Below are 19,147 nucleotides of genomic sequence, written 5' to 3'. Positions count from 1 at the left end.
TTAAAATAAAGGGTTTATAGTGGAAACAGAAGGCTGAATCCACAAATGGGTTTAATTTAAACAGTTCACGAAACTTTACTTTGATCACAGCTCAGAACAGAATCCACAAAAACCATTCTACCTAAGGATAACCAAAAAGACCAGTTTTTTGGTCATTCAACATTGGTAAAACAAATAGGATTGTGAAAAAACACAAGAAATTTCACTTGATCAAAAAGAACTTTCTATACTGCAAAATGCATATGTCCAAAAGTCCAAAAGTGAATTAAAAGGTAAATTCTTACACAGTGAAATATATACGCTATCTTTTATGCCTGGCCTTTATTAATTTTAGCTATACAGTATGTTATATATGATGGTTTGTGTTCACTGCCTACTGTATAGTAATTACCATACAATTAAAAGAATGTAAACTTTATTACAGGAGCTTTGCTGAGAACATCTGTTATACATATGTTTATGTTTAAAAAGAGATGGAATGAAGATCTAAACTTAAAAAATATGACAAAAATTATCTTACTGGTTCTACGTGAGAGAAACTTCTCCTAGATATAGGTGGGTCCATATTACTGGATTTAATGAAGATACTTGTTATACATTTAAAAACAATATAATTTACCTGCTCTTTCAGGTAGCAAAGTCGATCCAGAAGAATCAGTGTCTCTATACAAGGAGCCAGAACAACTTTCAACTAAAAGAAAGAATAAGACAGGATAGTGGTACTGAAAAAAAAAAGACTAGCTTAACACTGAAGTTTAAGACAATGTAGCTACAGAAATTTACATAAGGCCAAATCTCCAGTACCCATTGTACATCTTCAGAAAACGAATACTGCAGAGATCAAGTTTTTCTTTAATAATAATAGGAAAAGAGTCACTCTGAGGTAGAATCTAAAGGCAATCATACATTTGTGATAGAAACTTTTAAAGGGGGTACTAAGAATGAAATTCATTAAAAGGAATGCTTGTGAAATAACTGCATTGAGACCAATATGTGTTCAAAGAACTCAGAAACTTCTTTCCGTGCATTTATAATATACTTTAAGAGAGGTCTACCATGTGTTCTCTTTATTAACATTACTGGCACCTAATATAGTTCTGAAATAGGAAATGATCCAAAATGGCTTTTCTATAGCAAGAGAAAAACAACATAGATTGGTTGGTCCCATAATAAGATTTACCAGGACCCTATTCAAGTCTAGTAACACATCCAATTTAATATGTTTAATTCTGAGATTTACCATATTAAAAGCTTCCAGCTCATTCATTCTAGGCTTATACTTCTCGTAGTAGTCCATTATAATTTTTTCTGGCAGCTTCAAGATAAAAAACAAGAATAATATATTTAAAAATAGTTAAAAAGATATTTTTTTCCTTATCAAACATACCCTAAAGTAAAATACACAACAATTTAAAACAACCTTAGGTGTCTGAAGAGTTCTAAAGATATTCACAAAGCAAGTCAATATAACTCTAAATTCTTTCATTTAAATCTTTTGCACTGATAACAGGTTATTCAACATATCAAAAATAAAATCACCAATAACATCCTATTAACATTGTTTAATTTCAACAAGTAGTGATGAAATATTTACTTTCACTGGTTTCTATGCTTGGGGTACATTGTAGGAGCTCAATAAATATTTTTGAATAAAAGTAAGATTTAAAACAATATATTGAAACTACATACCCTAGAGAATAATTCAAAGGCAGCAGGAATACAATAATAACATATATTCATATTAAGGTAATTTCCTCTAACATCCACCTAACAAATCCATCAATAAGCCTCATTTTCCATTTTTTCTCTAAAACATGAGATATCCACAGAACACTGAACCCTTGTGGTTAGCAGGCCACTTTCTAGATTACTTCCATGTTTCTGTTCCCACCAGTTGAGTTTTATGCTTACTAAATCAATTGTATTTGTTTCTAAACTTGTTATGCCAACTGGCATATTATTGCAATGATATAAGGTAAATAAATATTATATAATTAATGAAACATGAATGCAAAGGAAAAGTTGAATGCCTTTGTGAAAGGCTTGATAAAGGAAAGTCATCAGAAGAAACTGCTGTCAATTTAGAGGTGGTCAAAGCAACTGAAAAGACTAGATTAAAAAAGTCAAAAATCTTAAAGGATTTATACTCAAATTTCTTTGCAAATGTCTAAATGAATTTATTATTTTTTAAAGCCCCTATTCCCTTTCTTACTGCATTAAATTTCTCTTGAATTTGAAAGGACCAAAGGGTAACAGTGAAAGGTAAGGCTTCGTCTCACCCAGTCTCTAGCGGTAGCATTCTAGAAAACATCCCTGCTTTGGGACAGAGCTGTTGCAGATTACGCCCCCTTCCCAAACCCTTTTAAAAATTTTGTCCATCTTTGAATCTTATGAGTACCTCTTAGATCAAATTTTCGCAGTAGAGTATATTGGACTAGATTCAGGCAAAAATTCTCATCTCACGAAATTATGTGTGTATCTGAATTACAGCCTTTAATCTTTACTTCTCTCCCACCTTCTGGGATCAGCAGTTGCAGGACTAATTCAGAACTCAGTCTTTTTTTTTTGATCCTGCTTCACTAGCACACAGCTTCCTACAAACATGGCTTTTCAATGTGATTCCTTGAGTTCTCTCATATTCTGTCTCTCTTTTGTGCCAAACTGGGAAGCACCACCCTGGTCACCAGTTGCATTTGTTCCAAACTAGGAATTGTTGATTTTGCTCCTCAAGACACGCCACTTTAGAGAACTGTGTTCTGTTGGTTTTGCTGGTGATCTGTAACCCTGGGTATTTTCTCTTGGAATCTTTCTGCATCACTTTTTACCTTCACTGTACTTCATAATACACATGGTTTGACATTTAAAATGCTTTCTGATTTTGTCAAAGAAGTTAGTGTGTATTTCTGTTTCTCATTCTATTTGTTGCTTTTGTATGACTCTGAGAAAAGGTGAGAACATCATCTTAACTCTCATCTAAAAAAATGGAAGTCTGTTGCTTCACTTTAAGTGAACCAAAGCTGGAGATTGTAGACTATGCATTAGAGGTACGTTTGACGCAAAAAAGTTAAGGCAGAATTTCAAATAGTGAAACTATATGGAAACCTGTGTGCAAAAAAACCCAAACAAATAGCCTTGTTCTTATATCAAAAGTTTGGTGAATGAAAGTATATTAATATGTCTTTATGTGAAAAATGCAGTGTTTAAGGTATGATTTCATGTATTAATCAACTTTTTCAATCAAATGCTCAACTACCAGTCTGATCAGATCAGACCACAAAGATTACATGGAAATTTTAAAATGAAGACACTATCTCCTTTAATCCTAACACCAATCTGTAACATACATATATTCACAGTCTCATTTTACAGATGACCTTATTGAGTGTTAAAGCCAGTGAGGCCTAAGTAGGGCCAACATCCTAGAGACAAATGAAGGCATCAGAATTGAGGCACTGCCCAGTGTAGGTCATACCTAAATAAGGACATACATGGAAACCTACAGGGTGAAGTGCCCATTAAATGGCAGCTGGGAGTACTGGTCATGAAGTCCATTGCTCCCTGCTGCCCATCCTCTACATTCCAGAAAAAGGGATTAATAAGAGTTAAGCTGTGTAATAGGGCCCTAGCTCAGTGGGCTGTGGTTTGGGCTCAAGGAGCTATCCAGTCCTAAGGGGAAACGGGAGTGGAAGATGGTAAATGAGCAGTCATGTTTAGGTGCTTTAGATTACCCACCCCCCCTTGGAATTTTTTGACAGTTCTTTCAACTCCAATATAGCCCATGTGTTAGACAGTATATATCTTACTATTCAACACATTTCTAATTCTGGACCAACTTCATCCTGTCTGAAAAAGTTTCAGGCATCAAAGTTCTCGATATAAGCTCCTCCTTCTTGAATGCTTCAAGAAATTTCACCATTCCTTGAATTTCTTCTGCCTTTATTCCAAATCTCAATTCTTCAGTCTGCTTTAGAAGTACATTTATTTTGCCTGTTGGCAAGTACAAATTTTCTCTTTATTCTTCCTCATAGGCTTATTTATCTGATGGCTGTCAGTTTTGGAGAAATGCTAAACAAGCATTCTTCTTGTGCTCAATGTCTGTTAATAAGTTATATCAATATGACAAAAAGGAGCATGGGCTGTAGAGTTAGACAGTCTGGATTGGAATCCTTCTTCCCTAACTTCCCAGATTTTGGCATTAAGAAATCCACTTAACCTATGTCTTCATTTTCTCACCTATAAAATGAGGATAACAGCACTTGTTTCATGAGGGCATCCTTAGTATTCAGTGAGATAACCTATACAAAGCTTTCAGCACAATGTCTGGCACAAAGCTAAGGTTCAATAAACATTAGCTTTTCTCATAATTTTTTTTTTTTCAAGATTTTATTTTTTCCTTTTTCTCCCCAAAGCCCCCTGGTACATAGTTGTATATTCTTCATTGTGGGTTCTTCTAGTTGTGGCATGTGGGACGCCACCTCAGTGTGGTTTGATGAGCAGTGCCATGTCCGTGTCCAGGATTCGAACTAACGAAACACTGGGTCGCCCGCAGCGGAGCGCGCGAACTTAACCACTCGGCCACGGGGCCAGCCCCTCTCATATTGGTTTTTAAAAATGAACTTGTATTTTAGAACAGTCTTAGATTTACAGAAATTTTGAAGAGAGTTTCCATATAGCCCATATTCAGTTTCCCCTATTAACACCTTAAATATGGTTATTTACTATAATTAATGAGCCAATATTGATACATTATTAGCTGAAGTCCATATTTTATTAGATTTCCTTAGTTTTTACCTAATATCCTTTCTCAGTTCCAAGATCCCATCCCGAATAACACATTGCACTTAGTCCTAATGGAGCTTCCGAGGCTTGCCTTATTTGTGACGACTTTGACAGTTTTGAGGAGTACTGCTCAGGCATTTTGTAGAATGCTCCTTCACTGGGATTTGTCAGATGTTTCCTCATAATTAGACTGGGACTATGGGTTTTTGAGAGGAAGACCACAGAAGTAAAGTGCCATCTTCCTTATATCATATCAGGGGTAGATAGTATCAATATGATTTATCACTGTTGATGTTGACCTTGATTACCTGGCTGAGACAGTGAATGCCAGGTTTCTTCATTGTAAACTTCCTCTTTTTTGCCCCCTCTCTATACTGTACACTTTGGAAGAAAGTCATTATGTGTACCCAAACCTGAGAGGGAGCTATGTTCCATCCTTGAGGGTGGACTATTTAAATAAATTATTTGGAATTCTTTTCCATGGGAGATTTGTTTCTTCTCCTCCATTTATTTATGTATTAAAATTGTCTTTTTATAGATCACTATAAGGGGCCAGCAAAGGTGGACATACTTCAACTTCATGGGGAATGAGTTGGATTAGTGGATGAGATACATAGTTGATAGGAGATCCTCTCCACATCCTACGCTATCAGAAGACGGGTTAGCAATTGATTTATTTCTCACCACTAGATGATGGGACTGAGGCTGCTCATAAACCTTTGGCTAGGTCATAAGTGGCTCAAGACCTAGGGAAGGTGGATGCAGAGATGAGGCCTGTTAACTGATCCTGCCTAGGGAGCTGGGAAAGACAAAGCTAGTGACAAGGAGGCTGAAGTGGGCCTGACAGTCTTAGGTTCAAAGAGGAAATTATCCAAGCCATTACTCAAAAGATTAGTGTCACTAAGAATCTTCTGGAGCACACAGTGCAAAGGTGACTTGATAGATTTCTTACTTTTAAAATTGATGCAATTATGTATATAACTAATGTTTCTAAGCTTGAAATTTATGGTCAATAAGATAAAATTAAAGAAATAAAAATGTAATGCACAAAGTTCTTCCCATATTTTCTAATGTATACTTGTCAATTACTAGCTAATGGAAATAAAATTTGAACTAGCTACTATCTGAACAGCATAATCCACATATAAAATACTAAGTTCAGTTCATATTCATTCTAAAAATGATTATTGATATATAATTGATACATTTGATACATATTGATACATCATTTTTTACATCATGTTACTTATTTTTTCATTTGAATATATGTCAACTACAGATTTTTACACTTCAGTAATCGTAACTATCTAAAATAAACATTGAAATTAATGTTTTTTCTTATATTAACAGCAGTATCAATAAAATAATTAAGCAGGTCTTATTTTTCTTCCTTAAATAAATAAAAAATAAATAAAAGGTGTAATGTATTTTCCTATTCTTGCAATGATTATAACTTCTACTACTCCCTGGAGCTCCTGGTTGCCAGGGAGACATTTCTGTACCTAATGCTTCTCTGTGGTTAGCTGGGAGAATAAAAATAATTTTTACACACAATGTGGCTATTCTTATACAGAATTAGACTTATATTACACAAGAATGTTCTATTGCTTAACAAAATATCCTTTTATCTTTTGTGCATTTAGCATGAAAATGTTATTAGGCTTGGTCTTTGCATGTCCTAACATATTGTTTTTGATCACAATTTGAAAGAAGTATAAATTGTTAATTCTTGTCTTTTTCCAAATGTAATTGCTCCAAATCTATACAATCAAAAATTACAGAAAATTTTATTATTAACAATATGCTTATTTTCAAGAATTTGAGGTGGTTTATAATATGAAGCATAAAAACACATCAATAGTAGAACCATTAAAGAAAGGATAAATTCTCAAGGGTGTATATAATTCAAGGGAGAAGATCATGATGCCAAAATAACCTAGCTAAGGACAGTTGCTGGAATAAAGCATAAATTGAACTTTGAGCCTTCTGAGAGCTAAGGCAAAAAAGTAATAAGGTGAATGTTCTTTGGAGGAGATCATACTATCATGAAAAATTAAACAGAAATTATGTAGACTGTTATATAGCAGAACTCAGATAACAGGAAAAAGCTTCTTAATGTTATCTTTACTGGATGTCCAGAAATATCCTTGTACCAAATATGTCAAGACTCAGAATGCCTCCAAACCCAAAGTCCCATTTTCTTTTTTTCTTTGCTCAGCAAGATTAGCCCTGAGCTAACATCTGTGCCAATCTTCCTCCTCTTTATATGTGGGTCACTGCCACAGCATGGCTGATGACTGGTGTAGGTCCATACCCGGGATCCAAACCCGCAAACCTCGGCTGCCAAAGCAGAGCATGCCAAACTTAACTACTACACCATGGGGCCAGTCTCCCAAAGCCCCATTTTATTGTGGTCTTGTCCAGTCATTGCTTGGGGAAAGGGTCACGGACAGCAACTTATGCACAGTTCTTCCTGTGGGTACACACGTTTCCTCTCTTTCACCTCATTGGATTAGGGTATTTGTGACCTATTACAGGGCTGCTGCTAGCTGATATGGTGTCTTTTCGAGAATTAGAAAGAGACTCCCCCACTTTCCTTTGGGGGAATGCAGTCCTGGGCCAAGGAGCTTGTCTTAAGTAGAACATGGGCTGGAATTTTATCCCCACTTGTGCCCTCAGCTAGATGCCTCTGTGTACAGCAAAAGGTGGATAACTCTATGGGGTGGCCCTGCTGACGATGTGGCATGGAATAAAAGGGTTACCAAATAGAAGAGACGAAATGAATCAATTAGGTCTTTTTCTAGGGGGAGGGTAAGGGACTGAAAGGGATGTACAAACAAAGTTTGTTGGAGGCAGAAAGCATAATCATGAAGAAACAACCTATCGATAAGCTCAAATCTGAAGAGAAAAAGGATCTAGGACAAAGAGTAAAATGGCTGGTAGTTCAGGAGCTGAATCATTATAATGGTGAAGGATTAGAAAACCTATCACTCAGGAAGTAACAATAACAGTCAATATGGCTGTTTTGAATCCTGCTCCTATTAAAAAACTACATTCTGATGAGACTAGGCTGTACATCTCTTTCTGGATTTTTGTGAAACTGAGAGATTCCAGTCTTATAAATATATGTATTCCTGAAATAACCGCCTACCAATTATTAAAAAAAACTCCAGTAAATCTTTATTTCTTGCAATCAAATATTCCTTCCTTCTTAAGACCTTGATAAAAGCAAACTATTTAATCAGAGTTCTGATAATGCATCCCTACAGGGATAAACTACTGTAGGTATATGGTGTAAATATGGTAATATAGTTCTTTAATGATCTTATTTGATATAGAACCAGCTATGGATAGCTAGATGCATTGGGAGGGGCACAAAATCCCTCAGTAATATTCCTGCCAAAAATGCATAACTTTAATCTGTTCATGAGGCAACACTCAGCCAACCGGCCTTTTGAAAATATGTCAATGTCATGAAAGACAAAGAAGTGTCGAGGAACTGTTCCAGATTAAATGTGACTAGAGACAGGACAACTAAATGCAATGTCCCATCCTGGGCTGAATGCTTTAAAAAAAAAAAAAACCCACGCTATTAAAGACAGAGGCAGATGATGTCAGCTTGTTTCATGATTGGTAATGCTAACTTTGTTCACTTGGTATAGGATATTGACTAGGTTTATCTACTCTACGAAATTAGAAAGCCTGTGGGAGGTACTTTGAGTCTGTGTAAATATCCTGGTCTCCAAAAGTCTTTTATGCAATGATTTTAACATCCACTAATGATTCTCCTGTGAATCAATGATTACCATGGTGGCTGCAAAAATCAACCACCAAAAAGTGTTATTTATGGGAATAACGCACATGCTTTTCTCATATCATCAAAAATGACAGATATACAAATATATATTTAACCTGTCTCAGGAATTCGCTGTTTCTTTAGGGTCAGAGGGATTCATTCAGTCTACATCATTTATGGGTACATTATCACATGGAAGTTTATGAGCTCCTTACATTTGTTACTGGCCCTCTTGTGGAATGATTCCTGCACTCACACCTGTATTTAAACCACCTGGTGATTATGATCAGTCCTGATTATTCTCTGATTTAAAATCCAAAGATCAGTTTACTTGGCCTCTCCACATGTACCCACTCCTTTAGCCTCATCTCTCACCACCGCCTCCCCTCCTTGCTTTATGCTCCAGCAATGGCTGACTCCAGAATCGTTTCTTACATCACTGTGGTTTTGCACAAGCTATTCCTCCCACACATCTGAAATGAATTCCTCACTGCCTACCCTCTCACCTTGTTTGCTCAATGAACTACACATCTTTCAAGACCAAGCTAAGGTCCTTTGTGAGATCATCACAGGCAAAGTGAGTCACTCCTTTCCCTATGACACCACCGTAGTTTACGTGTCTATTCTAAGTTCATGCTGTAATTACTTGTTTTCTTTTTTCACGGGTTATGTCTTAATTATGTTTTAGCTCCAGAGTTTACACTGTTCTTGGCACATGGGTGATTCTTCAAAATTAATGTTTGCTGATGAATAACTAAATTATTTTGGTCTCAAAAAGTTTGCTTTTGCTGGCCTGTTTTTGGAAAATATCTAAGGATATTTTCCCAAATTATCCTCCAACTACTTCCAGTAAGGTTCTAGCTTAGTGGTTTTCAATTTTGTCCGTTCAACAGTACACCACCTCCCTCTTAAAGGAGCAGTTTTATTGCTTTTATTTCACTTCTCAGTATCTGAAATTAACTTCTTCGTTTGTTTGAGTATTCATTATATGTATGTAACACACACACACAAACACACACAAGCCAGCTCTAGAACAGAAGCTCCTTTTATTGTCCTCTTCTTATGGACAAATACTCCAGCTCATTCTATGACTATCAAACGATACAATTTCTGACGCTTTTAAAACCCTATGGATGTGTGTGCATACATTCATGCATTCCTGGGCACGTGGTCTATGCAGGGGGAAGGAGAAAGAAAGAAAAGTAATATAAAAGAAGATAAAATGCTGTGGACCATGAAGAAAACATGAAATCTTAAAGACAATTTTGAAGGTTTTCTGAAATTTGGTGAGATACTAAAGTTTGGGACAGAAGACAAAGTTTAAGAATAGCTAATCTTTTTTAAGTCTACGTAAAGCTAATCACTAGGATTTTATTGTAGACTATTCTAAGGTTCTACTAAAATGTTTTACAAAGAAGTACTTGAGATTTCCAGGAATTTTACCATAACATTTCATTCTATTATAAACAGTATACTTGCTGATATAAGGTAGTTGATGTTCTGCCACAATTTATTGTTTTCAGTGGTACAGAGTTAGGCTTAACTTTACTGTGGAATCTAAACATTCTCCTTAAATAGACCTGTATTTTGTGCTGTTTAGAGGTGTTAGAGCTATACAAAATTAAAGATCAAGGAGGGGAGCATTTTGAATAAAAAGTCTTCAATACATAAGAACAGAATCACCGCTTCTTCCTCCTTTTCTCTCTCCATGCTTCTTGGTATAATATGGGAATTTGTTTTTACAAATGTAGGCTTTATAATGGGAATGTTATAATGGGAATGTTAGATGAGTGCAAATGGAATCTCTAAGAAGACCATTACTTGAAGGATCTCAAATGGGGGTGATTTTGTCCCCCATGGCATTTTTGGCAATATTTGGAGACTTTTTTTTTTAAATTTAATTTTTTGGATTGTTACCACTAGGGTGCTATGGCTGACATCTAGTGGGCAGAGGCCAGGGATGCTGCTAAACATCCTACAATGCACAGAACAGCTGCCCACAACAAGAATTATGCAAATGTCAAGAGTGCTGAGTTTGAGAAATTCTGCCGTAAGATACAAAGTCCATGCTGTCTTTCACAACTGACTATAGGACTCACGGATCAATGTTTTATGCTGTGTATGAGCCACTTATATATCCAGCACATGCAGCTCTGGTCTCCTTTGGAATGATGATCCATCTGGGAATGTCCTCTGTTTACTTCTATACATTTAACATGATTTCTTGCAACTAAGAATCTATCTAGAGCAAATTAGATTTTCTAGGCACTTCACCTGCTTACAGTTTTGAATATGAAGAGATGTGCTTTAAAAGATGAGAAACACACCAATGCATTCACTACACTTTCAGTTATACATAAAAGTTTGTTAATACATGATTATGAGTTTAGTCAAAGACCTTTTAAATATTTTGGTATATTTAATATTTTAAATTTAAATGGTTTGGATACTTTTCAGTTGTTAGAATCTCATGTGAAAATTGATTTCATTTTTAAAATAAAACGACACAAATCTCTGTTTCTTGTGCTTGCGTCAAAACTATCATTTTAGCACTGATACTTCATGATTTGGGAGAACAATAATAGAATTTTGTATTGGATCAGAAATATAAGTTTGGTTTTAATAACTTATCCTATATCCAACCACTCTGGTCGGGAAGACACAACTCTCTCAACTCGTCTTGCTTAACATTAAAACAAGCAAGCAAAAATCCACAAGAAAACATATATTCATCTACTTGCTTCCTCTCACCAGCACATCTTCTTAAACACCTTTTTATGTTGTTCTGTACCTTCCTCCCCCAGTGTCTTCCAGCTTGGGCTTCTTGTTCCTTTTCTTTTTTCTAACCATTTTATTTGACATTTGTATTTAATGAGCTTCACTGGTATTATGAGAAAATCAGTGGGCACTATTATTGCCTTTATTAACTAATAAATGGAATCATTTAAGACTGATTTTACATGGTGATACTTATCTACATTAATCTTTTTTTCTTTTGTTTTTAACTGCACTTCTCAGTATAGCGGTGGTGAACAGTTGAGGTTTTTACATTAGTTGAATTTGTGTTCATGTTCCACCTCCCACTTGCTAGCTCCTTGACCCTGGGGAAATCACCTGCCTTTCTCTGAGCCTCTCTTTCTAGATCATTACACTGGGAATAATAATTGTATCTACCATGGGTGTTTTTGTGAAGAGTAAATGAGATAATGTTGTGATGTTCTTAGTTTAATAACGATTACTTAGTAAGTGCTTAGTAAATATTAGCTATCAATATTCTTATCAGTAACATCATAAGCATATTAAGGAACATTTACTATGGTTATTATTAAAGACACACCTGGGAAGAGAAAGCCATCAGGAAGGATAAGCAACATTCTTTCTGGATTTTTACTGTTTGGTTTTGGGCAAAGAATAATAAACAGCTCTTTATTTGTGAAAATAATGCTTAGGTTTGTGTTCTTGATATGAAATGCAAGACATGAAATTGAGACATGCAATAAAGATATGTACTATTTAAGACTAAATGGAAGGAAGACCAGTCTGATTAAAACTATTTTTTAAAAAAACCCAGAAATAAAATAACTAGAATAATAGTGTCTATTCTTATTCATTTATGCAAGACTAGTAGGATCTTTGTTTTGGTGACTAAATAAAAATATATGTAGGATTCATATCAATTGTATTATTACAAGTAGTACATTTACAAAGATCAGCATATTAAAAATTAATAATATTTAGTTAGCATTTACTATGTACATTGTATTCAGCGTTTTACATATATTACCTAATTTAATATTTCTTAAATCATATGAGTCAGGAATGCTTTTTTAATAGCCATTTTACAGAGGAAGTAACTTGATTAGTACCAGTCTAATTGCTTTAAGTAATAAACCAACTCAGGAGCAAACAGATAATTGGTACAATAAATAGTAATATCCTTTAGCTTTGATATAACTTAACCATATCTGTGTAACTTTTCTCTTTCACGAAATACATTTCATTCCTTTAACCATCTATTTTATTTATTTTAATTTATAATCAATTCAAAATATCAGAGTAATCCAAGTTCAATTTTATATTTTAGTTAATAACTTATTTGAATCATTGAGAGTTTATTTTTTTTTTTCAGGGTTAGAATATTTATTATTACTAGTCAATCAGCTTTTCTTCAATAAGAACATTTTGTCTTTAACAATATGTTCTTAATTATTAGTTTGGACCTCCTAGATGTTACCACTTTCCAGGATTCTCCCATTCAAAGGCTTTTTGAACTTAAGATTTCTTAATCTGCTATACAATCTTTAAATAAATGCAGTTCAAAATTAAAATCATTTTCTCTTGCTTTACTTACAATTCCCATTTGTTCTGTTATCTTGCTTTTTAACTCTACTTTTATTTGAGAATTGGCACGTTTTCACCTGGATAAAGCTAAAGGGGGAATCTCTCTAGAGGTGTACGACAGCAAACTACTCACAATGACAGGAAATGTGAACTAGAACAAAGGTCATGGAGGTTTGCTTTCAACATTATTTAGACGTTTTTCACAAATGGGAGAAAAGTAGAAGGAAAATAATTTTGTATTATCTCAATTCATTCCCTCATAGGAGTTCTGTTTTTTACAAAAATAAAGTGTCTTCATATACTGACCTTGGATTCATCTAATCCAAGCTTCTTTAGAGACTTTCTGACATAATCCAGAAAGGAAGAGGATTTGGAATAAATTTTACCAACATGCTGATCACTGCAAAACAAAATTGAATCTCTTTTTAGATTTTCAAAAATTAAATTAAAGATGATTTAAAATTCAATCATGAAATACTTTTAAATACCATCTGTGTATATGGTACAAGACCTAGATGTGATAAAATGTAGCAATATTTCTGGGGCAGGCCCCGTGGCCGAGTGGTTAAGTTCGCGCGCTCCGCTGCAGGCGGCCCAGTGTTTCGGTGGTTCGAATCCTGGGCGCGGACACAACACTGCTCATCAAGCCACGCTGAGGCAGCGTCCCACATGCCACAACTAGAAGGACCCACAACGAAGAATACACAACTATGTACCGGGGGGCTTTGGGGAGAAAAAGGAAAAAACAAAATGTTTAAAAAAAAGAAAAAAAAATGTAGCAATATTTCTGTCAACATTTTTTATTTATTTTTTTGAGGAAGATTAGCCCTGAACTAACATCTGCCGCCAATCCTCCTCTCTTTTGCTGAGTAAGAGGGGCTCTGAGCTAACATCTGTGCCCATCTTCCTCTACTTTATATGTAGGATGCCTACCACAGCATGGCTTGACAAGCGGTGCGTGAGTCTGCACCCAGGATCCGAACCAGTGAACCCCAGGCCACCAAAGCAGAATGTGTGAACTTCACCACTGTGCCACTAGGCCAGCCCCTGAACATCTTTAAGCCATATATTATAAAGTTATCAGGATCTCCTTCTGAGAATTCCTTTAACATACAGCAGTGGAAGACAATATTATGAAGATGATACCATGAGAAAGAATTTGTAAACTCACAGTATTAAAAAGCCTCATATTTGGAGATGTGATCATCATGGCAGTGTGAGAGGATCCTTTTGTTTCTCTCCTTCAATCTACAGTGAATAAAACATCCATAACCCAACAAAAGCACTGCACAACACACCAGGACCCAGCAAAAGCAGTGTACAACACACCAGGATGCCAGAAAGATCCACACAATGGTACATACAAAGGTGGGTGAACTGGAGCACATAGAGGAGGATAAGTGGGGAAACAGCAGAGGCAGAGCCCAGGATCCTGGATCCCAGCTGCAGTGGCTAAGCCAGCCATCCCAGCCCCAGGGAACTCGGTGGGCAGCAGCAGAGGTGCATAAGCAACTCCAGCCAGCCAGTCATGGTGGTGCCTGCAACCTAGGGAAAAGGAGTAGCAGCGGAGGCAGAGGCCCATGATCCTGGCCCCCCAGCCTCAGTGCAGAACCTGGTAGTAGCAGAGGAGGTGTGCACAGAACTCTGACATCCTAACTGCAGGGGCGGGCGCCTATGACTACAAGGTAATAGGCAACAGCGGAGATGGTGCTCCAAGTACTAGGCTCTTTGCTCACATTCTCCCGTCCCCCAACCAAAGAGGCAGAGATTCTTATCCTGGATGGAGCTGAGGCATCAGCTATCCCTGCCTCCTGGCGGCAAAGCCAGTAACACTAACAACAGCAAGGCATCAGTGACCCTCAGAAGCACAGGTAGTGATAACAAGAGTACCGGGGACATCCCAAATAGAAGTGGTGGAGGGTAGAACGTGTATATCCTCAAATATAGCCAGAGGAAGTTCAGATAAGAGAAATCAAAAACTGGTGCTATAGTGCCGCCTAATAAAAAACAAAAGAAAGGCTTCTAACCTCCAAGCAGTTGAAAAGTTTGAATCAAAACAAAGCTATACCTAAATAAAAAACATGCTTGCTACAACCAATGTGCCAGGAGAGGAATAACTCAGCAAGCACCACAAAAAGCCACAGTACCAGGGAACTACAAAAAGAAAACAATTCTCCAGAAGCCAAACACAAAGTCATAGAAGATTATCTAACTCATAAAGAATTCAAAATAGTTGTCATGGAAAAACTCAATGAGCTACCAAAAAAACCCAAAAAACAAAAAACGGCAGATCAATGAGCTCAGGAATAAGATCAATTAATAGAAGGAATACTTTACCAAAGAGACTGAAACTCTAAGAGAACCAAACAGAAATTTTGGAGCTGAAGAACTCAATAAATGAGATGAAAAGAACATTAGAAATCATTGGAAATAGAGCAAATCATATGGAAGAGAGAATCAGTGAGCTCAAATACAGAAACCTAGAAACAATGCAGGTTGAAGAGGAGAGAGAACTAAGACTTGAAAAAAACCATAGAAATTCTACAAGAATTATCTTACTCCATTAGAAAGGCAACATAAGGCTAATGGGCATCCCAGAAGGAGAAGAGAGAGAGAAGGGAGCAGAGAGATTATTTAAAGAAATAATAGCTGAGAACTTCTCAAATCTGGGGAAGGAACTGGATATACAAATCCATGAAGATAATAGTATTCCCAATTATCTCAATGCAAAAAAGACCTTCTCTAAGACACATGATAATAAAACTATCAAACATCAATGAAAAACAAAGAATACTAAAAATAGCAAGGGAGAAAAAGAAAATAATTTACAAGAGAATCCCCACCAGGCTATCAGATTTCTCAGCAGAAACCCTAGAAGTCAGGAGAGATTGGAAAGAGATAATCAAAATATTGAAAGATAAAAACTGTCAGCCAAGAATATTCTATTCAGCAAAGTTACCTTTCAGATATGAGGGAGAAATAAAGGCTTTCCCAGACACACACAAAAAAAGCTGAGGAAGTTCATTACTACTAGACCTGCCTTATAAGAAATGTTGAAAGGAGTCCTCCTACCTGAAATGAAAAGGCAAATGTATACAAAGCTTTGAGCAAGGTGATAGATAGAAAGAACCAAAAAGTGGCAGATCTCTATCAGAATAGTATAGTAAACACTAAACTATAACATAAAAATTAAAGGGAAAGAAAGCATTAATAATAACTATAACCACTTCCATTTGGTAGCAAACTCACAATACAGAGACGGATAATTTGTGACAAGAAAAACATAGCAGGGGAAGAGGAAAAGGACAGAACCTCCATAGGGAAACGGACATAAGAGGCTATCAGCAAAAAAATAACTATCTTATCTATGAGACCTTTTATCCAAACCTCATGATAACTACAAAATAAAATTCAGAACAGAGTCACAAAACATAAAAAAAGAGGAAACTGAGAAATACATCACAAAAAACCACTGAACTGAAGTTGCAGTCATAATTATATACAAGGAAAAAGAAACAATGAAAATATAGACCAACCAGAAAATTAAAGATAAAATGGCAGTATTAAGTCCTCAAATATAAATAATCACCTTAAACGTAAATAGACTGAATTCACCAATCAAAAGAAACAGGATGGATTAAAAAACAAGACCCAACGATGTGCTGCCTTCAGGCGAACCATCTAACTCTAAAGACAAACATAGGCTCAGAGTGAGGGGATGCAAGATGATACTCCAAGCAAATGGCAATCAAAAGAAAGTGGGTGTAGCCATACATATATCAGACAAAATAGACTTCAAGCTCAGAAACATAACAAGCGACAAAGATGGACATTAGATACTGATAAAAGGGACAATCCATCAAGACAATCCATTAATGACAGTACTATCTATGCACTTAACATAGGAGCACCATATATAAAGCAATTATTAACAGACCTAAAGAGAGAAACTGACAGCAACACAACACTGGTAGTGGACTCTAATACTCTATTTAGATGAATGGATTGACCATCCAGATAGAAAGCCAACAAGGAAACATCAGCATTAAATGGACCATTAGACCAGACGAACTTAACAGATACATATAAACATTCTATCCAAAAGCAGAATACACATTCTTCTCAAGTGCACATGGGATATCCTCAAAGACAGACCATATTCTGGGAAACAAAACAAGTGTCAATAAATTTAAGAAGACTGAAATCAAATCAAGCATCTTTTCTAATCACCATACTATTAAACTAGAAATCAACTACAAGAATAAAGTTGAAAAAGTCACAAATATGCGGAGACTAAAAAATATGCTATTGAACAACTATTAGATCAATGAAGAAATCAAAGGATAAATCAAAAAATACCTGGAGACAAATGAAAATGAAAACACGACAGACCAAAATCTATGGGATGCAGCAAAGGCAGTTCTGTGAGCTAAGTTTATAGCAATACAGGCCTACCTCAAGAAACAAGAAAAATCTCAAATAAAACACCTAACATTACACCTAAAGGAACCAGAAGAAATAACAATGAAGCCCCAAATCAGTATAAGAAAAGAAATAATAAAAATCAAAACAGAAATAAATAAAACAGACACTGAAAAGACAAGAGAAAGGATCAGTGAAACTAAGACCTGGTTCTTTAGAAAGGAAAATAAAATTGACAAACCCTTAGCTAGAGTCGCTAAGGAAAAAAAAAAAGGAAGGCTCAAATAAAGTCAGAAATGAAAGAGGAGAAATTATAACAGATACCACAGAAATAAAAAGAATTATAAGAATACTATGAAAAGCTACATGGCAACAAATTGGATAACTTACAGAAATAGATAAATTCCTAGATTCATACAACCTTCCAAAATTGAATCAAGAAGAAATAGAGAGTCTGAATAGACCAATAACAAGTAAAGAGAATGAAACAGTAACCAAAACCCTCCCCAAAAACAAACGTTGAGGAGGACATGGCTACTCTGATGAATTCTACCAACATTCAAAGATTTAATACCTATCCTTCTGAAACTCATCCAAAAAACTGAAGAGGATGGGATGCTTCCTAATTCATTCTATGAGGCCAACATTACCCTTATCCAAAACCAGACAAGGAAATCACAAAAAAAGAAAAGTATAGGCTAATATCGCTGATGAACAGAGATGCACAAATCCTCAACAAACTATCAGCAAATATAAAACAATATATTAAAAGGATCATATACCACAACCAAGTGGAGTTTATTCCAGGGATGCGGAGATGATTCAACATTCAAAAATCAATGTCATACACCACATTAACAAAATGAAGAATAAAAATCATAGGATCATCTCAGTAGATACAGAGAAAGCATTTGACAACACTTTTCATCCATTTATGATAAAACTCTTGATAAACTGGATATAGAAGGAAAATATCTCAACACAATAAAGGCCATATATGACAAACCCACAGCTAACATCATACTCAATGGTAAAAACTGAAAGCTATTCCCCTAAGAACAGGAAAAAGACAAGGATGCCTGCTCTCACCACTCTTATTCAACAAAGTATTGGAAGTCCTAGCCAGAGCAATTAGGCAAGAAAAATAAATAAAAGGGATCCAGGTGGGAAAGAAGTAAAACTGTCACTATTTGTGGATGACATAGTTTTATATAGAAAACCCTAAAGAATCTACCAAAAAACTCTGAAATAATAAACAAATATAGTAAAGTTGCAGGCTACAAAATCAACATACAAAAATCAGCTGTGTTTTTATACATTAACAACGAACTAGCAGAAAGAGAAATCAAGAATACAATCCAATTTGCAATTGCAGCAAGAAGAATAAAACACATAGGAATAAACTTAACCAAGGAGGTAAAAGACCTTGACACTGAAAACTATAAAATATTGTTGAAAGAAATCAAAGAAGATACAAACGAATGGAAAGATATTCCATGCTTATGGATAGGAAGAATAACATAGTTAAAATGTCCATATTACCTAAAGCAGTCTCTATCAAAACCACAACAACATTTTCCATAGAAATAGAACAAAGAATCCTAAAATTTATATGGAACAGCAAAAGACTCCAAACAGCCAAAGCAATCCTGAGAAAAAAAGAACAAAGCTGGAGGCATCACACTCTGATTTCAAAATATACTACAAAGCTATAGTAATCAAAACAGCATGGTACTGGCACAAAAACAGACACAGTGATCAATGAAACAGAATCAAGAGCCCAGAAATAAACCTACACATCTACGGACA

The 19,147-nt window shown here is 35.6% G+C and overlaps 1 protein-coding gene across 10 annotated transcripts in view; it reads right to left on the bottom strand.

Annotated features, from left to right (window-relative positions):
• The window catches only part of METTL25 (methyltransferase like 25), a 120,883-nt gene that overhangs the window by 30,250 nt on the left and 71,486 nt on the right, over nucleotides 1–19,147 (bottom strand). For 8 of the 10 annotated variants that reach the window (XR_011433661.1, XR_011433663.1, XR_011433662.1 and 5 more), the window contains 3 exons: nucleotides 13,223–13,316; nucleotides 1,241–1,315; nucleotides 620–691 (listed from right to left, as the gene is read on the bottom strand). Coding sequence is in view for 5 of the 10 variants with exons in the window: in XM_070254216.1 (XP_070110317.1) it covers nucleotides 620–691; nucleotides 1,241–1,315; nucleotides 13,223–13,316 (241 nt within the window). In the remaining 5 variants the exon portion in view is untranslated. The remainder of the gene's footprint in view (nucleotides 1–619; nucleotides 692–1,240; nucleotides 1,316–13,222; nucleotides 13,317–19,147) is intronic. The other 2 variants (XR_011433664.1, XM_023631577.2) reach the window with 1 other exon arrangement.

The sequence above is a fragment of the Equus caballus genome, chromosome 28 (assembly GCF_041296265.1).
Source record: "Equus caballus isolate H_3958 breed thoroughbred chromosome 28, TB-T2T, whole genome shotgun sequence".
Taxonomy (NCBI): Eukaryota; Metazoa; Chordata; class Mammalia; order Perissodactyla; family Equidae; genus Equus; species Equus caballus.
Note: the sequence above shows the minus strand (reverse complement) of the source record. Positions and strands in the feature narration are given on the sequence as shown.